This window comes from Ascaphus truei, unplaced genomic scaffold (assembly GCF_040206685.1).
Source record: "Ascaphus truei isolate aAscTru1 unplaced genomic scaffold, aAscTru1.hap1 HAP1_SCAFFOLD_1589, whole genome shotgun sequence".
Lineage (NCBI taxonomy): Eukaryota > Metazoa > Chordata > Amphibia > Anura > Ascaphidae > Ascaphus > Ascaphus truei.
Window position 1 is genome coordinate 17,098 of NW_027454480.1, and position 26,819 is coordinate 43,916.

The following is a 26,819-nucleotide window of genomic DNA, read 5'->3' on the forward strand; positions in this document are numbered from 1 at the left end:
TAACCCCCTCACCGTCACCGTCCCGTTCCCCCTGTAATATTCCGTTGCTCTGCGCAGGCCTCTCAGTGATGAAATGTGAGATTGTATCGATGATCGAGCGCGGGGAGGAGCCATGTGTCCAGAGACCGCTGAAATGGGAAGACCAGGAATCCCCCAAACCAGCTAATACAGGTGTGTGAGACCCCCCCAGCGTCTGTGACAATCCCCCCTCCCCAGCGTCTGTGACTATCCCCGTCCCCAGTGTCTGTGACAATCCCCCCTCCCTAGCGTCTGTGACAATCCCCCCTCCCCAGCGCCTGTGACAATCCCCCCTCCCCAGCGTCTGTGACAGTTCCCCCTCCCCAGCGTCTGTGACAATCCCCCCTCCCCAGCGTCTGTGACAGTCCCCCCTCCCCAGCGTCTGTGACAGTCCCCCCTCCCCAGCGCCTGTGACAATCCCCCCTCCCCAGCGTCTGTGACAATCCCCCCTCCCCAGCATCTGTGACAATCCCCCCTCCCCAGCGTCTGTGACAATCCCCCCTCCCCAGCGTCTGTGACAATCTCCCCTCCCCAGCGTCTGTGACAGTCCCCCCCCCAGCGTCTGTGACAGTCCCCCCTCCCCAGCATCTGTGACAATCCCCCATCCCCAGCGTCTGTGACAATACCCCTCCCCAGCGTCTGTGACAATCCCCCCTCCCCAGTGCCTGTGACAATCCCCCCTCCCCAGTGCCTGTGACAATCCCCCCTCCCCAGCGCCTGTGACAATCCCCCCTCCCCAGCGCCTGTGACAATCCCCCCTCCCCAGCGTGTGACAATCCCCCCTCCCCAGCGCCTGTGACAATCCCCCCTCCCCAGCGTCTGTGACAATCCCCCCTCCCCAGCGTCTGTGACAATTCCCCCTCCCCAGCGCCTGTGACAATCCCCCCTCCCCAGCGTCTGTGACAATCCCCCCTCCCCAGCGCCTGTGACAATCCCCCCTCCCCAGCGTCTGTGACAATCCCCCTCCCCAGCGTCTGTGACAATCCCCCCTCCCCAGCATCTGTAACAATCCCCCCTCCCCAGCGTCTGTGACAATCCCCCCTCCCCAGCGTCTGTGACAATCCCCCCTCCCCAGCGTCTGTGACAGTCCCCCCTCCCCAGCGTCTGTGACAGTCCCCTCTCCCCAGCATCTGTGACAGTCTCCCCTCCCCAGCGCCTGTGACAATCCCTCCTCCCCAGCGTCTGTGACAATCCCCCTGCCCCAGCGTCTGTGACAATCCCCCCTCCCCAGCGTCTGTGACAGTCCCCCCACCCCAGCGTCTGTGACAATCCCCCCTCCCCAGCGTCTGTGACAATCCCCCATCCCCAGCGTCTGTGACAATCCCCCCTCCCCAGTGTCTGTGACAATCCCCCCTCCCCAGCGTCTGTGACAATCCCCCCTCCCCAGCGCCTGTGACAATCCCCCCTCCACAGCGCCTGTGACAATCCCCCCTCCCCAGCGCCTGTGACAATCCCCCCTCCCCAGCGTCTGTGACAATCCCCCCTCCCCAGCGCCTGTGACAATCCCGCCTCTCCAGCGTCTGTGACAATCCCCCCTCCCCAGCGTCTGTGACAATTCCCCCTCCCCAGCGCCTGTGACAATCCCCCCTCCCCAGCGTCTGTGACAATCCCCCTCCCCAGCGTCTGTGACAATCCCCCCTCCCCAGCATCTGTAACAATCCCCCCTCCCCAGCGTCTGTGACAATCCCCCCTCCCCAGCGTCTGTGACAATCCCCCCTCCCCAGCGTCTGTGACAGTCCCCCCTCCCCAGCGTCTGTGACAGTCCCCTCTCCCCAGCATCTGTGACAGTCTCCCCTCCCCAGCGCCTGTGACAATCCCTCCTCCCCAGCGTCTGTGACAATCCCCCTGCCCCAGCGTCTGTGACAATCCCCCCTCCCCAGCGTCTGTGACAGTCCCCCCTCCCCAGCGTCTGTGACAGTCCCCCCTCCCCAGCGTCTGTGACAGTCCCCCCTCCCCAGCGTCTGTGACAGTCCCCTCTCCCCAGCATCTGTGACAGTCCCCCCCACCCCAGCATCTGTGACAATCCCCCCTGCCCCATCGCCTGTGACAATCCCTCCTCCCCAGCGTCTGTAACAATCCCTCTGCCCCAGCGTCTGTGACAATCCCCCCTCTCCAGCGCCTGTGACAATCCCCCCTCCCCAGCGTCTGTGACAATCCCCCCTCCCCAGCGCCTGTGACAATCCCCCTCCCCAGCGCCTGTGACAATCCCCCTCCCCAGCGTCTGTGACAATCCCCCCTCCCCAGCGTCTCTGACAATCCCCCCTCCCCAGCGTCTGTGACAATCCCCCCTCCCCAGCGTCTGTGACAATCCCCCCTCCCCAGCGTCTGTGACAATCACCCCTCCCCAGCGTCTGTGACAATCCCCCTTTTCCCCAGTGTCTGTGTCAATCCCCCCTCCCCAGCGTCTTTGACAATCCCCCCTCCCCAGCGCCTGTGACAATCCCCCCTCCCCAGCGTCTGTGACTATCCCCGTCCCCAGCGTCTGTGACAATCCCCCCTCCCCAGCTTCTGTGACAATCCCCCCTCCCCAGCGCCTGTGACAATCCCCCCTCCCCAGCGTCTGTGACAGTTCCCCCTCCCCAGTGTCTGTGACAATCCCCCCTCCCCAGCGTCTGTGACAATCCCCCCTCCCCAGCGTCTGTGACAGTCCCCCTTCCCCAGCGTCTGTGACAATCCCCCCTCCCCAGCGTCTGTGACAATCACCCCTCCCCAGCGTCTGTGACAATCCCCCTTTTCCCCAGTGTCTGTGTCAATCCCCCCTCCCCAGCGTCTTTGACAATCCTCCCTCCCCAGCGTCTGTGACAATCCCCCCTCCCCAGCGTCTGTGACTATCCCCGTCCCCAGCGTCTGTGACAATCCCCCCTCCCCAGCGTCTGTGACAATCCCCCCTCCCCAGCGCCTGTGACAATCCCCCCTCCCCAGCATCTGTGACAGTTCCCCCTCCCCAGTGTCTGTGACAGTCCCCCCTCCCCAGCGTCTGTGACAGTCCCCCCTCCCCAGCGTCTGTGACAGTCCCCCCTCCCCAGCGTCTGTGACAGTCCCCCCTCCCCAGCGTCTGTGACAATCCCCCCTCCCCAGCATCTGTGACAATCCCCCCTCCCCAGCGTCTGTGACAATCCCCCCTCCCCAGCGCCTGTGACAATCCCCCCCCCCAGCGTCTGTGACAATCCCCCCTCCCCAGCGTCTGTGACAATCCCCCCTCCCCAGCGTCTGTGACAGTCCCCCCCCCCAGCGTCTGTGACAGTCCCCCCTCCCCAGCATCTGTGGCAATCCCCCCTCCCCAGCGTCTGTGACAATCCCCCATCCCCAGCGTCTGTGACAATCCCCCCTCCCCAGCGCCTGTGACAATCCCCCCTCCCCAGCGCCTTTGACAATCCCCCCTCCCCAGCGCCTGTGACAATCCCCCCTCCCCAGCGTCTGTGACAATCCCCCCTCCCCAGCGCCTGTGACAATCCCCCCTCCCCAGCGTCTGTGACAATCCCCCCTCCCCAGCGTCTGTGACAATTCCCCCTCCCCAGCGCCTGTGACAATCCCCCCTTCCCAGCGTCTGTGACAATCCCCCCTCCCCAGCGCCTGTGACAATCCCCCCTCCCCAGCGTCTGTGACAATCCCCCTCCCCAGCGTCTGTGACAATCCCCCCTCCCCAGCATCTGTAACAATCCCCCCTCCCCAGCGTCTGTGACAATCCCCCCTCCCCAGCGCCTGTGACAATCCCCCCTCCCCAGCGTCTGTGACAATCCCCCTCCCCAGCGTCTGTGACAATCCCCCCTCCCCAGCATCTGTGACAATCCCCCCTCCCCAGCGTCTGTGACAATCCCCCCTCCCCAGCGTCTGTGACAATCCCCCCTCCCCAGCGTCTGTGACAGTCCCCCCTCCCCAGCGTCTGTGACAGTCCCCCCTCCCCAGCATCTGTGACAGTCCCCCCTCCCCAGCGTCTGTGACAGTCCCCTCTCCCCAGCATCTGTGACAGTCCACCCCACCCCAGCATCTGTGACAATCCCCCCTCCCCAGCGCCTGTGACAATCCCTCCTCCCCAGCGTCTGTAACAATCCCTCTGCCCCAGCGTCTGTGACAATCCCCCCTCCCCAGCGCCTGTGACAATCCCCCCTCCCCAGCGTCTGTGACAATCCCCCCTCCCCAGCGCCTGTGACAATCCCCCTCCCCAGCGCCTGTGACAATCCCCCTCCCCAGCGTCTGTGACAATCCCCCCTCCCCAGCGTCTCTGACAATCCCCCCTCCCCAGCGTCTGTGACAATCCCCCCTCCCCAGCGTCTGTGACAATCCCCCCTCCCCAGCGTCTGTGACAATCACCCCTCCCCAGCGTCTGTGACAATCCCCCTTTTCCCCAGTGTCTGTGTCAATCCCCCCTCCCCAGCGTCTTTGACAATCCCCCCTCCCCAGCGCCTGTGACAATCCCCCCTCCCCAGCGTCTGTGACTATCCCCGTCCCCAGCGTCTGTGACAATCCCCCCTCCCCAGCTTCTGTGACAATCCCCCCTCCCCAGCGCCTGTGACAATCCCCCCTCCCCAGCGTCTGTGACAGTTCCCCCTCCCCAGTGTCTGTGACAATCCCCCCTCTCCAGCGTCTGTGACAATCCCCCCTCCCCAGCGTCTGTGACAGTCCCCCCTCCCCAGCGTCTGTGACAATCCCCCCTCCCCAGCGTCTTTGACAATCCCCCCTCCCCAGCGTCTGTGACAATCCCCCCTCCCCAGCATCTGTGACAGTCCCCCCCCCAGCGTCTGTGACAGTCCCCCCTCCCCAGCGTCTGTGACAATCCCCCCTCCCCAGCGTCTGTGACAATCCCCCATCCCCAGCGTCTGTGACAATCCCCCATCCCCAGCGTCTGTGACAATCCCCCCTCCCCAGCGCCTGTGACAATCCCCCCTCCCCAGCGCCTTTGACAATCCCCCCTCCCCAGCGCCTGTGACAATCCCCCCTCCCCAGCGTCTGTGACAATCCCCCCTCCCCAGCGCCTGTGACAATCCCCCCTCCCCAGCGTCTGTGACAATCCCCCCTCCCCAGCGTCTGTGACAATTCCCCCTCCCCAGCGCCTGTGACAATCCCCCCTTCCCAGCGTCTGTGACAATCCCCCCTCCCCAGCGCCTGTGACAATCCCCCCTCCCCAGCGTCTGTGACAATCCCCCTCCCCAGCGTCTGTGACAATCCCCCCTCCCCAGCATCTGTAACAATCCCCCCTCCCCAGCGTCTGTGACAATCCCCCCTCCCCAGCGCCTGTGACAATCCCCCCTCCCCAGCGTCTGTGACAATCCCCCTCCCCAGCGTCTGTGACAATCCCCCCTCCCCAGCATCTGTGACAATCCCCCCTCCCCAGCGTCTGTGACAATCCCCCCTCCCCAGCGTCTGTGACAATCCCCCCTCCCCAGCGTCTGTGACAGTCCCCCCTCCCCAGCGTCTGTGACAGTCCCCCCTCCCCAGCGTCTGTGACAGTCCCCCCTCCCCAGCGTCTGTGACAGTCCCCTCTCCCCAGCATCTGTGACAGTCCACCCCACCCCAGCATCTGTGACAATCCCCCCTCCCCAGCGCCTGTGACAATCCCTCCTCCCCAGCGTCTGTAACAATCCCTCTGCCCCAGCGTCTGTGACAATCCCCCCTCCCCAGCGCCTGTGACAATCCCCCCTCCCCAGCGTCTGTGACAATCCCCCCTCCCCAGCGCCTGTGACAATCCCCCTCCCCAGCGCCTGTGACAATCCCCCTCCCCAGCGTCTGTGACAATCCCCCCTCCCCAGCGTCTCTGACAATCCCCCCTCCCCAGCGTCTGTGACAATCCCCCCTCCCCAGCGTCTGTGACAATCCCCCCTCCCCAGCGTCTGTGACAATCACCCCTCCCCAGCGTCTGTGACAATCCCCCTTTTCCCCAGTGTCTGTGTCAATCCCCCCTCCCCAGCGTCTTTGACAATCCCCCCTCCCCAGCGCCTGTGACAATCCCCCCTCCCCAGCGTCTGTGACTATCCCCGTCCCCAGCGTCTGTGACAATCCCCCCTCCCCAGCTTCTGTGACAATCCCCCCTCCCCAGCGCCTGTGACAATCCCCCCTCCCCAGCGTCTGTGACAGTTCCCCCTCCCCAGTGTCTGTGACAATCCCCCCTCTCCAGCGTCTGTGACAATCCCCCCTCCCCAGCGTCTGTGACAGTCCCCCCTCCCCAGCGTCTGTGACAATCCCCCCTCCCCAGCGTCTTTGACAATCCCCCCTCCCCAGCGTCTGTGACAATCCCCCCTCCCCAGCATCTGTGACAGTCCCCCCCCCAGCGTCTGTGACAGTCCCCCCTCCCCAGCGTCTGTGACAATCCCCCCTCCCCAGCGTCTGTGACAATCCCCCATCCCCAGCGTCTGTGACATCCCCTCTCCCCAGCGCCTGTGACAATCCCCCCTCCCCAGCGCCTGTGACAATCCCCCTCCCCAGCGTCTGTGACAATCCCCCCTCCCCAGCGCCTGTGACAATCCCCCCTCCCCAGCGCCTGTGACAATCCCCCCTCCCCAGCGCCTGTGACAATCCCCCCTCCCCAGCGTCTGTGACAATCCCCCCTCCCCAGCGCCTGTGACAATCCCCCCTCCCCAGCGTCTGTGACAATCCCCCCTCCCCAGCGTCTGTGACAATTCCCCCTCCCCAGCGCCTGTGACAATCCCCCCTCCCCAGCGTCTGTGGCAATCCCCCCTCCCCAGCGCGTGACAATCCCCCCTCCCCAGCGTCTGTGACAATCCCCCTCCCCAGCGTCTGTGACAATCCCCCCTCCCCAGCATCTGTAACAATCCCCCCTCCCCAGCGTCTGTGACAATCCCCCCTCCCCAGCGTCTGTGACAATCCCTCCTCCCCAGCGTCTGTGGCAGTCCCCCCTCCCCAGCGTCTGTGACAGTCCCCTCTCCCCAGCATCTGTGACAGTCTCCCCTCCCCAGCGCCTGTGACTATCCCTCCTCCCCAGCGTCTGTGACAATCCCCCTGCCCCAGCGTCTGTGACAATCCCCCCTCCCCAGCGTCTGTGACAGTCCCCCCTCCCCAGCGTCTGTGACAGTCCCCCCTCCCCAGCGTCTGTGACAGTCCCCCCTCCCCAGCGTCTGTGACAGTCCCCTCTCCCCAGCATCTGTGACAGTCCCCCCCACCCCAGCATCTGTGACAATCCCCCCTTCCCAGCGCCTGTGACAATCCCTCCTCCCCAGCGTCTGTAACAATCCCCCTGCCCCAGCGTCTGTGACAATCCCCCCTCCCCAGCGTCTGTGACAATCCCCCCTCCCCAGCGCCTGTGACAATCCCCCCTCCCCAGCGTATGTCACAATCACCCCTCCCCAGCGTCTGTGTCAATTCCCCCTCCCCAGCGTCTGTGACAATCCCCCTCCCCACCGTCTGTGACAATCCCCCCTCCCAGCATCTGTGACAATCCCCCCTTTCCAGCGCCTGTGACAATCCCCCTCCCCAGCGCCTGTGACAATCCCCCTCCCCAGCGTCTGTGACAATCCCCCCTCCCCAGCATCAGTGACAATCCCCCCTCCACAGCGTCTGTGACAATCCCCCCTCCACAGCGTCTGTGACAATCCCCCCTCCCCAGCGTCTGTGACAATCCCCCCTCCCCAGCGTCTGTGACAATCACCCCTCCCCAGCGTCTGTGACAATCCCCCTTTTCCCCAGTGTCTGTGTCAATCCCCCCTCCCCAGCGTATGTTACAATCACCCCTCCCCAGCGTCTGTGTCAATTCCCCCTCCCCAGCGTCTGTGACAATCCCCCTCCCCACCGTCTGTGACAATCCCCCCTCCCAGCATCTGTGACAATCCCCCCTTTCCAGCGCCTGTGACAATCCCCCTCCCCAGCGCCTGTGACAATCCCCCTCCCCAGCGTCTGTGACAATCCCCCCTCCCCAGCATCAGTGACAATCCCCCCTCCACAGCGTCTGTGACAATCCCCCCTCCACAGCGTCTGTGACAATCCCCCCTCCCCAGCGTCTGTGACAATCCCCCCTCCCCAGCGTCTGTGACAATCACCCCTCCCCAGCGTCTGTGACAATCCCCCTTTTCCCCAGTGTCTGTGTCAATCCCCCCTCCCCAGCGTCTGTGACAATCCCCCCTCCCCAGCGCCTGTGACAATCCCCCCTCCCCAGCGTCTGTGACAATCCCCCCTCCCCAGCGTCTGTGACAATCCCCCCTCCCCAGCGTCTGTGACAATCCCCCTCCCCAGCGCCTGTGACAATCCCCCTTCCCCAGCGCCTGTGACAATCCCCCCTCCCCAGCGTCTGTGACAATCCCCCTCCCCAGCATCTGTGACAATCCCCCCTCCCCAGCGTCTGTGACAATCCCCCCTCCCCAGCGCCTGTGACAATCCCCCTCCCCATTGTCTGTGACAATCCCCCCTCCCCAGCATCTGTGATAGTCCCCCCTCCCTAGCGTCTGTGACAATCCCCCTCCCCAGCGCCTGTGACAATCCCCCTCCCCAGCGTCTGTGACAATCCCCCCTCCCCAGCATCAGTGACAATCCCCCCTCCACAGCGTCTGTGACAATCCCCCCTCCACAGCGTCTGTGACAATCCCCCCTCCCCAGCGTCTGTGACAATCCCCCCTCCCCAGCGTCTGTGACAATCACCCCTCCCCAGCGTCTGTGACAATCCCCCTTTTCCCCAGTGTCTGTGTCAATCCCCCCTCCCCAGCGTATGTCACAATCACCCCTCCCCAGCGTCTGTGTCAATTCCCCCTCCCCAGCGTCTGTGACAATCCCCCTCCCCACCGTCTGTGACAATCCCCCCTCCCAGCATCTGTGACAATCCCCCCTTTCCAGCGCCTGTGACAATCCCCCTCCCCAGCGCCTGTGACAATCCCCCTCCCCAGCGTCTGTGACAATCCCCCCTCCCCAGCATCAGTGACAATCCCCCCTCCACAGCGTCTGTGACAATCCCCCCTCCACAGCGTCTGTGACAATCCCCCCTCCCCAGCGTCTGTGACAATCCCCCCTCCCCAGCGTCTGTGACAATCACCCCTCCCCAGCGTCTGTGACAATCCCCCTTTTCCCCAGTGTCTGTGTCAATCCCCCCTCCCCAGCGTCTGTGACAATCCCCCCTCCCCAGCGCCTGTGACAATCCCCCCTCCCCAGCGTCTGTGACAATCCCCCCTCCCCAGCGTCTGTGACAATCCCCCCTCCCCAGCGTCTGTGACAATCCCCCTCCCCAGCGCCTGTGACAATCCCCCTTCCCCAGCGCCTGTGACAATCCCCCCTCCCCAGCGTCTGTGACAATCCCCCTCCCCAGCATCTGTGACAATCCCCCCTCCCCAGCGTCTGTGACAATCCCCCCTCCCCAGCGCCTGTGACAATCCCCCTCCCCATTGTCTGTGACAATCCCCCCTCCCCAGCATCTGTGATAGTCCCCCCTCCCTAGCGTCTGTGACAATCCCCCCTCCCCAGCGTCTGTGACAATCGCCCCTCCCCAGCGTCTGTGACAATCCCCCCTCCCCAGCGTCTGTGACAATCCCCCTTTTCCCCAGTGTCTGTGACAATCCCCCCTCCCCAGCGTCTGTGACAATCCCCCCTCCCCAGCGCCTGTGACAATCCCCCCTCCCCAGCGCCTGTGACAATCCCCCCTCCCCAGCGTCTGTGACAATCCCCCCTCCCCAGCGTCTGTGACAATCTCCCCTCCCCAGCGCCTGTGACAATCCCCCTCCCCAGCGTCTGTGACAATCCCCCTCCCCAGCGTCTGTGACAATCCCCCCTCCCCAGCGTCTGTGACAATCCCCCCTCCTCAGCGTCTGTGACAATCTCCCCTCCCCAGCGCCTGTGACAATCCCCCTTCCCCAGCGCCTGTGACAATCCCCCCTCCCCAGCGCCTGTGACATTCCCCCCTCCCCAGCGTCTGTGACAATCCCCCCTCCCCAGCGTCTGTGACAATCCCCCCTCCCCAGCGTCTGTGACAATCCCCCTCCCCAGCATCTGTGACAATCCCCCTCCCCAGCGTCTGTGACAATCCCCCCTCCCCAGCGTCTGTGACAATCCCCCCTCCCCAGCGCCTGTGACAATCCCCCTCCCCATTGTCTGTGACAATCCCCCCTCCCCAGCATCTGTGATAGTCCCCCCTCCCTAGCGTCTGTGACAATCCCCCCTCCCCAGCGTCTGTGACAATCGCCCCTCCCCAGCGTCTGTGACAATCCCCCCTCCCCAGCGTCTGTGACAATCCCCCTTTTCCCCAGTGTCTGTGACAATCCCCCCTCCCCAGCGTCTGTGACAATCCCCCCTCCCCAGCGCTTGTGACAATCCCCCCTCCCCAGCGCCTGTGACAATCCCCCCTCCCCAGCGTCTGTGACAATCCCCCCTCCCCAGCGTCTGTGACAATCTCCCCTCCCCAGCGCCTGTGACAATCCCCCTCCCCAGCGTCTGTGACAATCCCCCTCCCCAGCGTCTGTGACAATCCCCCCTCCCCAGCGTCTGTGACAATCCCCCCTCCTCAGCGTCTGTGACAATCTCCCCTCCCCAGCGCCTGTGACAATCCCCCTTCCCCAGCGCCTGTGACAATCCCCCCTCCCCAGCGCCTGTGACATTCCCCCCTCCCCAGCGTCTGTGACAATCCCCCCTCCCCAGCGTCTGTGACAATCCCCCCTCCCCAGCATCTGTAACAATCCCCCAGCCCCAGCGTCGGTGACAATCCCACCTCCCCAGCGTCTGTGACAATCCCCCTGCCCCAGCATCTGTGACAATCCCCCTACCTTCCCCCAACGTCAAAGCGGCAAAGTGACCCCCGGGAGTGCCAGTCCCCATGGCGTAGTGACGGTGTTCTGGGACCCCGGAAGTGCCAGTCCCCATGGCGTAGTGACGGTGTTCTGGGACCCCGGAAGTGCCAGTCCCCATGGCGTAGTGACTATGTCCTATGGCCCCCAAAGAGTTAAGGGTGAAAGCCCCCATTACTTTAATAAAACATTGTATTTGAAAGACTGATCAGATCTGATGAGAAGCTTTTGCACAAGACTGTTACAGGGTACATGCAACCACACACGCGGGTTCTCCTGATAAGGCTTCTTTATTGAGCCTTAAAAACATACAGCACACAAAACAAAATAGCTTCTCTTCAGCATACAAAAACAAAATAGCTTCTCTTCAGCAGACAAAAACAAAATAGCTTCTCTCCAGCATAGAAAACAAGGCAGCTTCTCTTCAGCATGCAGGACACAGACAGTTCATCATACATGTACTTTGAAAACAGACCTTATAGCAGTAATCTCTTCAGTATTTCAGTCCTGTCTCCTGACCAGCTAGCCTGCATGTGTGTACAGCCTGGGGGTTTTAAAACACCTTGATTATGCAGCTGGGGTCAGACTAATTAAGCAGCCCTTCTCAACTGAAACATAACCTCCTCACTGCTGCACTGCAAGCCTAAACATTGGTTTGCCAGGTATATGGCTGGTGACGTTTATTCACCCTGTCACAAAGACAAACTTGTTCCTTTCATATGTTGCTCCATTAAAGCCAACAAGGTACCTTACTCTTTCTGGCACCAGTATGGCTACCAGCGCCCTCCAGGGGCGATTGATGAAACTGCACAGACTGTTACACCGTGTATAATATCATGGTGGTAATGTTCCCGATCACAGGCCGTGTAATCGTGAAGACCGAGGCTGAGGAGAAGACTCGTGCGAGAAACCACCAGCCAATGGAAGGTCGGCAGCTTCTGAAACACGTCAGACGTGAGTATTAACTCGGCCGGCCGGCGTTGTTCTCTGTGGGACACACGTTCTTATTTATCTACACAATGTACAGGGGCGAGAAAACGTTTGGGAACCGCAACGATGAGTGCGGAAACGCCAGCGGGTTTCCAGGGTAACCTTCTTCAATCAAAACCAGTATTTTCTTACATATTTAATAGGGTTTATATTAACCAATTCCATGTCTTTTGAAACAAAATGATGTATGAATTGGACAATCAATGAGTAATTAAGAGTCAGGGTAAGTGAAACTCTGTTTTTATCAGCTAAATTAAGGGGATAATTACAATCAGGTGTTTAAATAATTAGGTAGATCTTCAGGGGCGTGCTGAAGAAAAGTCCTCCTTGGCGCGTGTCCTCAAAGTGGTGTATTGAGCAGAGATAAGGAAACAACAAAGAAACCCCAGGGTAAACCTTCTATATATCTACTGTGACTATATCACCGTGTGTGCATAATAATAGTAATTACAGCTCCATAGAACACAGTGACGGGAACAATGAGCCCTGGAGATCCCTTCCAGGATTAATACAACGTAGACCTGCATGTCATGGTGACACCAACTTTTATCAACACATTTATATTTCTGGGTACTTGATTGAACAGAACAAGTTGCAAAATAAATTGTTATTTATTTCCTTAATAGACAAACACACGACATCTGCAGAATACACTGAAAACCACCCTCACTGGGATCAGGAAACAAAAGCAATTGTCCTTGGAACGAAAGAAATTGTCCTTTGCTTGCAAGCGCCAGAAATGCAGCCTTGGTTTTAAACGTCCTGTGGTTATGTTGTTGTTAACCCCTTCACTCCTGGACTGGTTGCTGCTGGGCTGGAACAAAGTCTTGCATCTTTACATCATGGATCAAAATTCAGGAATCACCCTGGGAAATACCTGGGAAGCCACAGTTATAGACTGCCCAAAGCTATCTTTAACATGTGGATCCAATACCCTCATGGGAACAAAAAAAACACGAATAGCCAAGTTACCCACAGTTCATAAGACCGGTCAAAAGGGCTGTCCGGTGGGCAGGGCGCATGGGTCAGGTTGATGCCCATGCCACTTAGCATACCTGGGCTACACCCATAACTTGGTGCCGCTCCGTCTGATTTTTAACCAATAAATGTCAATAGACTGTCATCTGTGATACCTCAGAATGCCGTCCGTGTATAACTTATGGGTATCTGGGTCTTTTCATAACTGACACCCTTTTAGACAGGGAGACTCTAAATCTGTGAGACCCCTTTTGAGGCTCGGTCATAAAAATACCTACAGCCCATTGAGACCCCTTTGAGGCTCGGTCATAAAAATACCTATAGCTCATTGAAATGCCGGTTTCTATACTGCCATCATGTGTCGGTTAGAGGGTATGGCAAGCAATGCATTTTTTCCTTTTAACCTGGCAGGCAGGAAATGGCTTGTAAATGGGGAATAAAAATGGCTGGGATAGGGCAAACACAGTAATGCATAGCAAATAAGTTTAACCCCTTCCCTCCCCGTCACACTGTACCCACTGGGCACATGAAACACACACGCAGAACGTAATCAGCACGTGTACAATCCACGAGCACTTGGTGAAAGTGACTGTGATAAGGTAACGTGGAGATAGGTGTATACTTAGCTCTAACACAATGGATGGGATGGCTGCCCGTTACCATGGGAATAAGCCAGTACATGAGAGAGCGAGGATATCGTGGTACAATAACGTGTAACACTGTTTAACAAAACATACAAAATGGGGAGACTTGGAAACTCGTTCACAAATTTTCAGTGCGCATGTACAGTAGATCAATCTGATCACAGGTGCTGGTGTCTTTGGCTCCAGAGTAGGTTTGCAGGGTGTCCGCGATGCTCCGGTGTCCACGTGTGACGCCAAGTTGCTCTACAGGGTGTAGAGGTCCCGGTCACTTCCTGGTCTGCGTTTGTGTCCAGGCTCCGCCTCCCGTTCTGATGCGCTCGCGCATTGACGCGTGATGGCGAGTTGGGACCGCCCAGGATTCCTCCACTATCTTCCGCACACTGTCACTGTTTACTGCTCTCCTCCTCTGACAATTTGCCTCTGATACCAGCACAAAATAGAGCGCCCTACGCGTTTCACGAGTACCAGCTCGCTTCCTCAGGGTTCCGGAATTGATAGGGAGATAGTCCTATATATACGCTCCCTAATTATGTACCAATTAAATGAAACAATACAGTTCATGCTGATAAACCGTCAGGGATAGCAATACGCCATATTTACGGCATCCACAGTGACACAATAAATGTGAGAAAAATACAGATGTGATATTACATCAGCGTTCCTGGAATATTTGGATAACGTTCTTATCACGTCCCCTTAAGCTTTGATATGTGGTCGCTGCGTATGATGGTCGGGAAATGCCCATCCATTGTCATGTTACAGGACTCTATATCAGCACCTAAAATACAGGGGGGAAAAAGGGGGGGGGGGAGAAAATGCAGATGGAAATGACATGCAAAGCGTGCAAATCATTAAAGCTTATACTTTGAATATCCAGCAGGGCTCATGACTTGGCTTGATGATTGAAGCAGGTTGGGTATATATATATATATATATATATATATAAATATACACACACACACACACACACACGTTGAGGACAATTTGAAGTGTATAAAAGCTGAGCCGTTAATAATCTAAAGCTTAGATGGATACAAAAAGCTAATCCACAGAGGTGTACTACTCCCTAAGGAATGACCCCAGGTCACAGATCTAGGGGAGACAGAGTTTTTAATGGGTATATCCAATAAGTTTCCCTTTTTCATACGACAATGCCTGCGTTGTGTTTACCGGCCCCTCGTTGTGGACTGCTACAAAGTTGCTTTTGCATCGGTTACATTTGCAACTTATAAGGTAACTTTGTATCGTTCCATTTTTTACCTCTATTGTCTAATCTTTTCTATAGTGTTGAGTGTAGTTTATGTATGGGAGTTATTCGGGCTTTTCCTATTCAGTTGATATTATAAATCCTTTGTCATCTGTAAACATGTCCTTTGCGCTAGTAGTTTTTCTATAATCCTGGTCTTTTTGATGTATTGCTGCATTTTTCATGTCTGGAACACCCCTTGTTCTGACTATGCAGGTCATTTCTGTAGCTGTGGTAGGAACTCACTGGGCTTAGGCCGAGTCCATAGAAGGACAGGCCGCGCTGAGCCGTGCGGACGGTCAGCGCTGAGCCCCTGCATCCTCAATGAGGATGCCTTGAGAGGGGGCTCACGCGAGCGTCCGCAGGCGTGCTGAGGCGCTGGAGTTTTCAGCCGAGCCCCAAGCTGTTTTTCAGCGCGCTGTCGGCTGAAAACATCCAATCAGCCTGAAGCAGCGTCAACGTCACAGCGCCGTGACGTCGGCGCCGTGACATTGTCGTCAGTGCGTCGCGGGCGATTGGCCCAGCGACGTCACTGCCCCGCCTCCAACCACCTCCCCCCCGGCTCCCTTCGTGCACGCTGGCTCACCTGTATGTGCATGGAATCGCGCAGATTTCAGCAGGCGAGCGTCAGCGCGGCTCGGAACTCCTCACCCCTCTATGGCCCCGGCCTTAGAGAGCACCATTCTCTTGTATATACTACAAGTGATAGAAATGTCAGGGAAAGAGGACCTGCCGGCCACTCTCGCCTCGGCTAATGTGAGTGTTCATGACTCAATTATCAGAAAAACACTGAACAAGAACGGTGTTCATGGAAGGACGGCCAGGAGGAAATTACTGATCTCTAAAAAAAACATTGCTGCCCGGCTGAAGTTTGCCAAAGAGACCATAAATGATCCAAAAGACTTCTGGAACAATGTTCTCTGCATTTTTCATGTCTGGAACACCTCTTGTTCTGACTACGCAGGTCATTTCTGTAGCTGTGGTAGGAACTCACTGGGCTTAGGCCGAGTCCATAGAAGGACAGGCCGCGCTGAGCCGTGCGGACGGTCAGCGCTGAGCCCCTGCATCCTCAATGAGGATGCCTTGAGAGGGGGCTCACGCGAGCGTCCGCAGGCGTGCTGAGGCGCTGGAGGTTTCAGCCGAGCGCCAAGCTGTTTTTCAGCGCGCTGTCGGCAGAAAACATCCAATCAGCGCGAAGCTGCGTCAACGTCACGGCGCCGTGATGTCGGCGCCGTGACGTTGACGTCAGTGCATCACGGGTGATTGGCCCAGCGACGTCACTGCCCCGCCTCCAACCACCTCCCCCCCGGCTCCCTTCGTGCACGCTGGCTCGCCTGTATGTGCATGGAATTGCGCAGATTTCAGCAGGCGAGCCTCAGCGTCAGCGCGGCTCGGAACTCCTCACCCATCTATGGCCCCAGCCTTAGAGAGCACCATTCTCTTCTATATACTACAAGTGATAGGAATGTCAGGGAAAGAGGACCTGCCGGCCACTCTCGCCTTGGCTAATGTGAGTGTTCATGACTCAATTATCAGAAAAACACTGAACAAGAACGGTGTTCATGGAAGGACGGCCAGGAGGAAATTACTGCTCTCTAAAAAAAACATTGCTGCCCGGATGAAGTTTGCCAAAGAGACCATAAATGATCCAAAAGACTTCTGGAACAATGTTCTCTGGACAGAAGAATCAAAGGTAGAACTTTTGGGCCTCAATGAGAAACGTTATGTTTGGTGAAAACCAAAGCTGGGCTCGAACAGAAGAACATCATCCAAACTGTCAAGCATGGGGGTGGGAGTGTGATGGTTCAGGGCTGCTTTGCTGCCTCAGGACATGAACGGCTTTCTTGCCATCATTGACACAACCAGGAATTCTGCATTGTATCAAGATTTTAGAGGAGAATGTCAGGACATCCGTCCGTGAGCTGAAGTGGGTGATGCAGCAGGACACTGATCCTAAACATACAAGCAGATCTACAAAAGAACGGAGGCAGAAGAAGAGATTCCGCGTGTTAGAATGGCCTCGTCAAATTCCGGACCTAAACCCCATGGAAATGTTGTGGCAGGACCTGAAGCGAGCTGTCCATGCAAAGAAGCCCTCAAATGTCATTGAGCTGAAGCAGTTCTGTAAGGAGGAATGGGCCAAAACTCCTCAGACCCGATGTGAGACTGACCGGCAGTTACAGGAAACGCGTAGTCATTGCTGCTCAAGGGGGGCGCCACCAGGTACTGAATCTAACGGGTCACATACTTTCTCACATGTGTTACATACTTTCTCACACGTGTTACATAGTTTCATACTTTCTCACACGTGTTATATAGTTACATACTTTCTCACACACGTGTTACATAGTTACATACTTTCTCACACACGTGTTACATAGTTACATACTTTCTCACACGTGTTACATAGTTACATACTTTCTCACACACGTGTTACATAGTTACATACTTTCTCACACGTGTTACATAGTTACATACTTTCTCACACACGTGTTACATAGTTACATACTTTCTCACACATGTGTTACATAGTTACATACTTTCTCACACGTGTTATATAGTTACATACTTTCTCACACACGTGTTACATAGTTACATACTTTCTCACACACGTGTTACATAGTTACATACTTTCTCACACACGTGTTACATAGTTACATACTTTCTCACACACGTGTTACATAGGTACATACTTTCTCACACACGTGTTACATAGTTACATACTTTCTCACACACGTGTTACATAGTTACATACTTTCTCACACACGTGTTACATAGTTACATACTTTCTCACACACGTGTTACATAGTTACATACTTTCTCACACGTGTTACATAGTTACATACTTTCTCACACGTGTTACATAGTTACATACTTTCTCACACACGAATATTTAATGTTTAATCATTTGTGGGTAAATAAATGCTGAAAAAGTCATGTTTTGTGTCATTTGTTTGATGGGGTTATCTGCATCTATTATTAGGGCTAAGATTAATATCTAATAACATTTTAGGTTTGAATTATGTGAAAATCCTAAGTGATTCACAAACATTTTCTCGCCTCTGTACAGTACATGGATATATACAGTACATACAGTACACACACACATATATACACACACACATATACACACATACACACACACACATACACACACACACACGCTTATTGATGTGACCATTTCTGTAGTAATGTGTCAATAGTGTACTCAATGCTATATAAAAGGACCTCTCTAATACTCTACTGCAGTGGTTCCCGGGGGTCCTCGAGAACCCCCCCAACAGCTCCGGAACAAAGGGTATCCTGGCTTCAGCACAGTTGGGTCAGTCATTGGTTCCGTCATTCTGATTGAGCCACCTGTGCTGAAGCAGGGACGTCCTCAATACTTGGCCTGTTGGTGGCGCTTGAGGACTGAAGTTGGGCACCTCGGGTCTCCAGGAAAGTGAGAAGATAACGAGGGGCCATTTTTTGGGGGGGTGGGATTTCCCAGTTCCATGTTGATGGAGTAAGTACAACGCTATGCAGATGTATGACGGACCAACGTTTTTTTACGCAGCGCCGGTGCTGGGCCAGTTATAATGTCGCATTTAGCGGGACAAAAGTACTAGAAATTGTCACTTTAGCCGAAGGTACCAGCAGGGAAACGTATCTCCCGCAGCGACCCGTTTGGGGAGGTTTGTTTTCTAAATCTTCCTCTGGAAGCCCCATTATTAGGACATTAAAGTGAGGTGGCACCCCGGGGGGCGGCCTTGTCTGAAGACCCCTCTCTGTTCCAGGCCACGTGCGCAGGCGTTGCAGCCGGCGCTCGCCCAACTTCTCCCGCGCGGAGCTGGAGAGCTTCGTGGCCCTGATGGACCGTTTCCTGCCGGACGAGCGGCAGAGGACGGGCGAGATCTCCCTGCGCCAGCGCCGAGCCACCCTCCTGGAGATCTCCCGCCGCCTGGAACCCATGTCCGGCTGCCTGCGCACCCCGCGCCAGCTCCTCCACCGCTGGGCGGACTTCAACAACCGCGACCCCGACCGACTGGCTGACATACGGGTCCGACTGCGCAGAGGTGACGGGGTCCTGAGTGTGTGTGCCAAGGGCGGCCAACTGCAGTCCTCAAGGGTCTCCAACAGGGCACGTTTCCAGGATGTCCCTGCTTCAGCATAGCTGGGGAGGTCTAAGACTGAGCCAGCTGTGCTGACGCAGGGATATCCTGAAAACCTGACCTGTTGGTGGCCCTTGAGGACTGTAGGTGGCCGCCCTTGTGTTAGAGGGTCAGTGTGAGTTACAATTATCCGATCACACTGAAATGTACGGGGGCGGGGGACGGGGGGCGGGGGACGGGGAGCGGGGGACGGGGGGCGGGGGACGGGGGTGGGGGGCGGGGGACGGGGGGCGGGGAGCGGGGGGCGGGGGGCGGGAGGCGGGGGACGGGGAGCGGGGGACGGGGGGCGGGGGACAGGGGTGGGGGACGGGGGACGGGGAGCGGGGGGCGGGGGGCGGGAGGCAGGGACGGGGACAGGGGGCGGGAGGCGGGGGGCGGGGGATGGGGAGCGGGGGACGGGGGGCGGGGGACGGGGGGCAGGGTGCGGGGGACGGGGGGCGGGGGACAGGGGTGGGGGGCGGGGGGCGGGGGGCGGGAGGCGGGGACGGGGACAGGGGGCGGGAGGCGGGGGGCGGGGGATGGGGAGCGGGGTACGGGGGACGGGGGGCGGGGGGCGGGGACGGGGACAGGGGGCGGGAGGCGGGGACGGCGACAGGGGGCGGGGGGCGGGGGACGGGAGACGGGGGATGGGGGGCGGGGGGCGGGGGTCGGCTCTTCTGGGTGATTAGTGAAGCTCCGATGTGGGTTCGTACAACCGGTAACACAGCGGTTACTGCCCGCGTGGGTGCAATATCCCACTACAGACGTACACCCGGTAACACAGCGGTTACTGCCCGCGCGGGTGCAGTATCCCACTACAGACGTACACCCGGTAACACAGCGGTTACTGCCCGCGCGGGTGCAATATCCCACTACAGACGTACACCCGGTAACACAGCGGTTACTGCCCGCGCGGGTGCAGTATCCCACTACAGACGTACACCCGGTAACACAGCGGTTACTGCCCGCGCGGGTGCAGTATCCCACTACAGACGTACACCCGGTAACACAGCGGTTACTGCCCGCGCGGGTGCAATATCCCACTACAGACGTACACCCGGTAACACAGCGGTTACTGCCCGCGCGGGTGCAATATCCCACTACAGACGTACACCCGGTAACACAGCGGTTACTGCCCGCGCGGGTGCAGTATCCCACTACAGACGTACACCCGGTAACACAGCGGTTACTGCCCGCGCGGGTGCAATATCCCACTACAGACGTACACCCGGTAACACAGCGGTTACTGCCCGCGCGGGTGCAATATCCCACTACAGACGTACACCCGGTAACACAGCGGTTACTGCCCGCGCGGGTGCAATATCCCACTACAGACGTACACCCGGTAACACAGCGGTTACTGCCCGCGCGGGTGCAATATCCCACTACAGACGTACACCCGGTAACACAGCGGTTACTGCCCGCGCGGGTGCAATATCCCACTACAGACGTACACCCGGTAACACAGCGGTTACTGCCCGCGCGGGTGCAATATCCCACTACAGACGTACACCCGGTTACACAGCGGTTACTGCCCGCGCGGGTGCAATATCCCACTACAGACGTACACCCGGTAACACAGCGGTTACTGCCCGCGCGGGTGCAATATCCCACTACAGACATACACCCGGTAACACAGCGGTTACTGCCCGCGCGGGTGCAATATCCCACTACAGACGTACACCCGGTAACACAGAGGTTACTGCCCGCGCGGGTGCAATATCCCACTACAGACGAACACCCGGTAACACAGCGGTTACTGCCCGCGCGGGTGCAATATCCCACTACAGACGTACACCCGGTAACACAGCGGTTACTGCCCGCGCGGGTGCAATATCCCACTACAGACGAACACCCGGTAACACAGCGGTTACTGCCCGCGCGGGTGCAATATCCCACTACAGACGTACACCCGGTAACACAGCGGTTACTGCCCGCGCGGGTGCAATATCCCACTACAGACGTACACCCGGTAACACAGCGGTTACTGCCCGCGCGGGTGCAATATCCCACTACAGACGAACACCCGGTAACACAGCGGTTACTGCCCGCGCGGGTGCAATATCCCACTACAGACGTACACCCGGTAACACAGCGGTTACTGCCCGCGCGGGTGCAATATCCCACTACAGACGAACACCCGGTAACACAGCGGTTACTGCCCGCGCGGGTGCAATATCCCACTACAGACGTACACCCGGTAACACAGCGGTTACTGCCCGCGCGGGTGCAATATCCCACTACAGACGTACACCCGGTAACACAGCGGTTACTGCCCGCGCGGGTGCAATATCCCACTACAGACGTACACCCGGTAACACAGCGGTTACTGCCCGCGCGGGTGCAATATCCCACTACAGACATACACCCGGTAACACAGCGGTTACTGCCCGCGCGGGTGCAATATCCCACTACAGACGTACACCCGGTAACACAGCGGTTACTGCCCGCGCGGGTGCAATATCCCACTACAGACGTACACCCGGTAACACAGCGGTTACTGCCCGCGCGGGTGCAATATCCCACTACAGACGTACACCCAGTAACACAGCGGTTACTGCCCGCGCGGGTGCAATATCCCACTACAGACGTACACCCGGTAACACAGCGGTTACTGCCCGCGCGGGTGCAATATCCCACTACAGACGTACACCCGGTAACACAGCGGTTACTGCCCGCGCGGGTGCAATATCCCACTACAGACGTACACCCGGTAACACAGCGGTTACTGCCCGCGCGGGTGCAATATCCCACTACAGACGAACACCCGGTAACACAGCGGTTACTGCCCGCGCGGGTGCAATATCCCACTACAGACGTACACCCGGTAACACAGCGGTTACTGCCCGCGCGGGTGCAATATCCCACTACAGACGTACACCCGGTAACACAGCGGTTACTGCCCGCGCGGGTGCAATATCCCACTACAGACGTACACCCGGTAACACAGCGGTTACTGCCCGCGCGGGTGCAATATCCCACTACAGACGTACACCCGGTAACACAGCGGTTACTGCCCGCGCGGGTGCAATATCCCACTACAGACGTACACCCGGTAACACAGCGGTTACTGCCCGCGCGGGTGCAATATCCCACTACAGACATACACCCGGTAACACAGCGGTTACTGCCCGCGCGGGTGCAATATCCCACTACAGACGTACACCCGGTAACACAGCGGTTACTGCCCGCGCGGGTGCAATATCCCACTACAGACGTACACCCGGTAACACAGCGGTTACTGCCCGCGCGGGTGCAATATCCCACTACAGACGTACACCCGGTAACACAGCGGTTACTGCCCGCGCGGGTGCAATATCCCACTACAGACGTACACCCGGTAACACAGCGGTTACTGCCCGCGCGGGTGCAATATCCCACTACAGACGTACACCCGGTAACACAGCGGTTACTGCCCGCGCGGGTGCAATATCCCACTACAGACGTACACCCGGTAACACAGCGGTTACTGCCCGCGCGGGTGCAATATCCCACTACAGACGTACACCCGGTAACACAGCGGTTACTGCCCGCGCGGGTGCAATATCCCACTACAGACGTACACCCAGTAACACAGCGGTTACTGCCCGCGCGGGTGCGATATCCCACTACAGACGTACACCCGGTAACACAGCGGTTACTGCCCGCGCGGGTGCAATATCCCACTACAGACGTACACCCGGTAACACAGCGGTTACTGCCCGCGCAGGTGCAATATCCCACTACAGACGTACACCCGGTAACACAGCGGTTACTGCCCGCGCGGGTGCAATATCCCACTACAGACGTACACCCGGTAACACAGCGGTTACTGCCCGCGCGGGTGCAATATCCCACTGCAGACGTACACCCGGTAACACAGCGGTTACTGCCCGCGCGGGTGCAATATCCCACTACAGACGTACACCCGGTAACACAGCGGTTACTGCCCGCGCGGGTGCAGTATCCCACTACAGACGTACACCCGGTAACACAGCGGTTACTGCCCGCGCGGGTGCAATATCCCACTACAGACGTACACCCGGTAACACAGCGGTTACTGCCCGCGCGGGTGCAATATCCCACTACAGACGTACACCCGGTAACACAGCGGTTACTGCCCGCGCGGGTGCAATATCCCACTACAGACGTACACCCGGTAACACAGCGGTTACTGCCCGCGCGGGTGCAATATCCCACTACAGACGTACACCCGGTAACACAGCGGTTACTGCCCGCGCGGGTGCAATATCCCACTACAGACGTACACCCGGTAACACAGCGGTTACTGCCCGCGCGGGTGCAATATCCCACTACAGACGTACACCCGGTAACACAGCGGTTACTGCCCGCGCGGGTGCAATATCCCACTACAGACGTACACCCGGTAACACAGCGGTTACTGCCCGCGCGGGTGCAATATCCCACTGCAGACGTACACCCGGTAACACAGCGGTTACTGCCCGCGCGGGTGCAATATCCCACTACAGACGTACACCCGGTAACACAGCGGTTACTGCCCGCGCGGGTGCAATATCCCACTACAGACGTACACCCGGTAACACAGCGGTTACTGCCCGCGCGGGTGCAATATCCCACTACAGACGTACACCCGGTAACACAGCGGTTACTGCCCGCGCGGGTGCAATATCCCACTACAGACGTACACCCGGTAACACAGCGGTTACTGCCCGCGCGGGTGCAATATCCCACTACAGACGTACACCCGGTAACACAGCGGTTACTGCCCGCGCGGGTGCAATATCCCACTACAGACGTACACCCGGTAACACAGCGGTTACTGCCCGCGCGGGTGCAATATCCCACTACAGACGTACACCCGGTAACACAGCGGTTACTGCCCGCGCGGGTGCAATATCCCACTACAGACGTACACCCGGTAACACAGCGGTTACTGCCCGCGCGGGTGCAATATCCCACTACAGACGAACACCCGGTAACACAGCGGTTACTGCCCGCGCGGGTGCAATATCCCACTACAGACGTACACCCGGTAACACAGCGGTTACTGCCCGCGCGGGTGCAATATCCCACTACAGACGTACACCCGGTAACACAGCGGTTACTGCCCGCGCGGGTGCAATATCCCACTACAGACGAACACCCGGTAACACAGCGGTTACTGCCCGCGCGGGTGCAATATCCCACTGCAGACGTACACCCGGTAACACAGCGGTTACTGCCTGCGCGGGTGCAATATCCCACTACAGACGTACACCCGGTAACACAGCGGTTACTGCCCGCGCGGGTGCAATATCCCACTACAGACGTACACCCGGTAACACAGCGGTTACTGCCCGCGCGGGTGCAGTATCCCACTACAGACGTACACCCGGTAACACAGCGGTTACTGCCCGCGCGGGTGCAATATCCCACTACAGACGTACACCCGGTAACACAGCGGTTACTGCCCGCGCGGGTGCAATATCCCACTACAGACGTACACCCGGTAACACAGCGGTTACTGCCCGCGCGGGTGCAATATCCCACTACAGACTGTAGTGAATCCACCCCGGAGGGATGAGCGAGATCAGTGTTTATAAATCCTATAAATGCATTGTAAGTTCCTGGAACGCCTTAAAGATTTACCGGGACTTTGTGAAACCTCGGCCCACGTACCCCGTGCCAGGCAAAACACCGTGTCAGGCCTCGTTCCTCACGCCGAGAACCATTCTCCATATTACAGAGAGTAACGCACATTTTACTCACAGTACTTCATTCTTAAATGAAAGAAACGGACAAATACAATGATTGGGTATTAAAGAGTGAAATTGTCGCTATCACCACTATCACTATCACCACTATCTCTATCACCACTATCACCACTATCACCACTATCACCACTATCACTATTATCACTATTACCACTATCACTATCACCACTATCATCACTATCACTATCACCACTATCACCACTATCACCACTATCACCACTATCACTATCATCACTATCACTATCACCACTATCACTATCACCACTATCACTACTATCACTATCACCACTATCACCATCACCACTATCATCACCATCACTATCACCACTATCACTCTCACCACTATCACTATCATCACCATCACCACTATCATCACCATCACTATCACCACTATCACTATCATCACTATCACCACTATCACTATCACCACTATCACTATCACCACTATCACTATCACCACTATCACCACTATCACTATCATCTCTATCACTATCATCACAATTACTATCATCACAATAACTATCACCACTATCACGTGTGTGTGTGTGTGTAACAGCACTGTAAAATAACATGTAGCCCCGCCTGCTGTTTAGCGTGTGTGTGTAACAGCAGCGTAGTGTTTAGCGAACGTTCCTGCGCACTGTGTGACGTGTGATGCGTGCTGTGTGACGCGCGCTGTGTGACGTGCGCTGTGTGACGTGCGCTATGTGATGTGTGACGTGTGCTTTGACGTGTGATGCGCGCTGTGTGACGTGTGACGTGTGCTGTGATGCGCGCTGTGTGATGCGCGCTGTGTGACGCGCGCTGTGTGACGCGCGCTGTGTGACGTGTGACGCGCGCTGTGTGACGTGCGCTGTGAGACGTGTGATGTGCGCTGTGTGATGCGCGCTGTGTGACGCGCGCTGTGTGACGCGCGCTGTGTGACGCGCGCTGTGTGACGCGCGCTGTGTGACGTGTGATGCGCGCTGTGTGACGCACGCTGTGTGACGCACGCTGTGTGACGTGTGATGCGCGCTGTGTGACGCGCGCTGTGTGATGTGCGCTATGTGATGCGCGCTGTGTGATGCGCGCTGTGTGATGTGCGCTGTGTGATGTTCGCTGTGTGCTGTGTGACGTGTGCTGTGTGACGCGCGCTGTGTGACGTGCGCTGTGTGACGTGCGCTGTGTGACGTTAGACGCACGCTGTGTGACGCGCGCTGTGTGACGCGCGCTGTGTGACGCGCGCTGTGTGACGCGCGCTGTGTGACGTGTGCTGTGTGACGTGTGATGTGCGCTGTGTGACGTGCGCTGTGTGACGTGCGCTGTGTGACGTGTGATGTGCGCTGTGTGACGTGCGCGCTGTGTGACGCGCGCTGTGTGACGTGCTGTGTGATGCGCGCAGTGTGATGCGCGCTGTGTGATGCGCGCTGTGTGATGCGCGCTGTGTGACGCGCGCTGTGTGACGTGCTGTGTGATGTGTGCTGTGATGTGCGCTGTGTAATGTGCGCTGTGTGATGTGTGCTGTGTGATGTGCGCTGTGTGATGTGCGCTGTGTGATGTGCGCTGTGTGACGCGCGCTGTGTGATCTGTGTGACGCGCGCTGTGTGACGCGCGCTGTGTGACGCGCGCTGTGTGACGCGCGCTGTGTGACGCGCGCTGTGTGATGTGTGCTGTGACGTGTGATGCGCGCTGTGTAATGCGCGCTGTGTGACGCGCGCTGTGTGACGCGCGCTGTGTGACGCGCGCTGTGTGACGCGCGCTGTGTGACGTGTGATGCGCGCTGTGTGACGCACGCTGTGTGACGCACGCTGTGTGACGTGTGATGCGCGCTGTGTGACGCGCGCTGTGTGACGCGCGCTGTGTGACGCGCGCTGTGTGATGTGCGCTATGTGATGCGCGCTGTGTGATGCGCGCTGTGTGATGTGCGCTGTGTGACGTGCGCTGTGTGCTGTGCGCTGTGTGATGTGCGCTGTGTGATGTGCGCTGTGTGACGTGCGCTGTGTGACGCGCGCTGTGTGACGCGCGCTGTGTGACGCGCGCTATGTGACGCGCGCTGTGTGACGTGCGCTGTGTGACGTGCGCTGTGTGACGTGCGCTGTGTGACGTGCGCTGTGTGATGTGTGCTGTGTGACGCGCGCTGTGTGACGTGCGCTGTGTGACGTGCGCTGTGTGACGTTAGACGCGCGCTGTGTGACGCGCGCTGTGTGACGCGCGCTGTGTGACGCGCGCTGTGTGACGCGCGCTGTGTGACGCGCGCTGTGTGACGTGTGATGTGCGCTGTGTGACGTGCGCTGTGTGACGCGCGCTGTGTGACGCGCGCTGTGTGACGCGCGCTGTGTGACGTGCTGTGTGATGCGCGCAGTGTGATGCGCGCTGTGTGATGCGCGCTGTGTGACGCGCGCTGTGTGACG

The 26,819-nt window shown here is 58.1% G+C and overlaps 1 protein-coding gene across 1 annotated transcript in view; it reads left to right on the forward strand.

The window, feature by feature from the left end:
* LOC142476421 (uncharacterized) overlaps positions 1-26,819 on the forward strand; it is a 59,313-nt gene that overhangs the window by 14,264 nt on the left and 18,230 nt on the right. The window contains exons 2-4 of the mRNA XM_075581797.1: positions 58-171; positions 11,589-11,681; positions 18,362-18,640. Of these exons, the coding sequence (XP_075437912.1) occupies positions 69-171; positions 11,589-11,681; positions 18,362-18,640 (475 nt within the window). The 5' untranslated portion in view covers positions 58-68. The remainder of the gene's footprint in view (positions 1-57; positions 172-11,588; positions 11,682-18,361; positions 18,641-26,819) is intronic.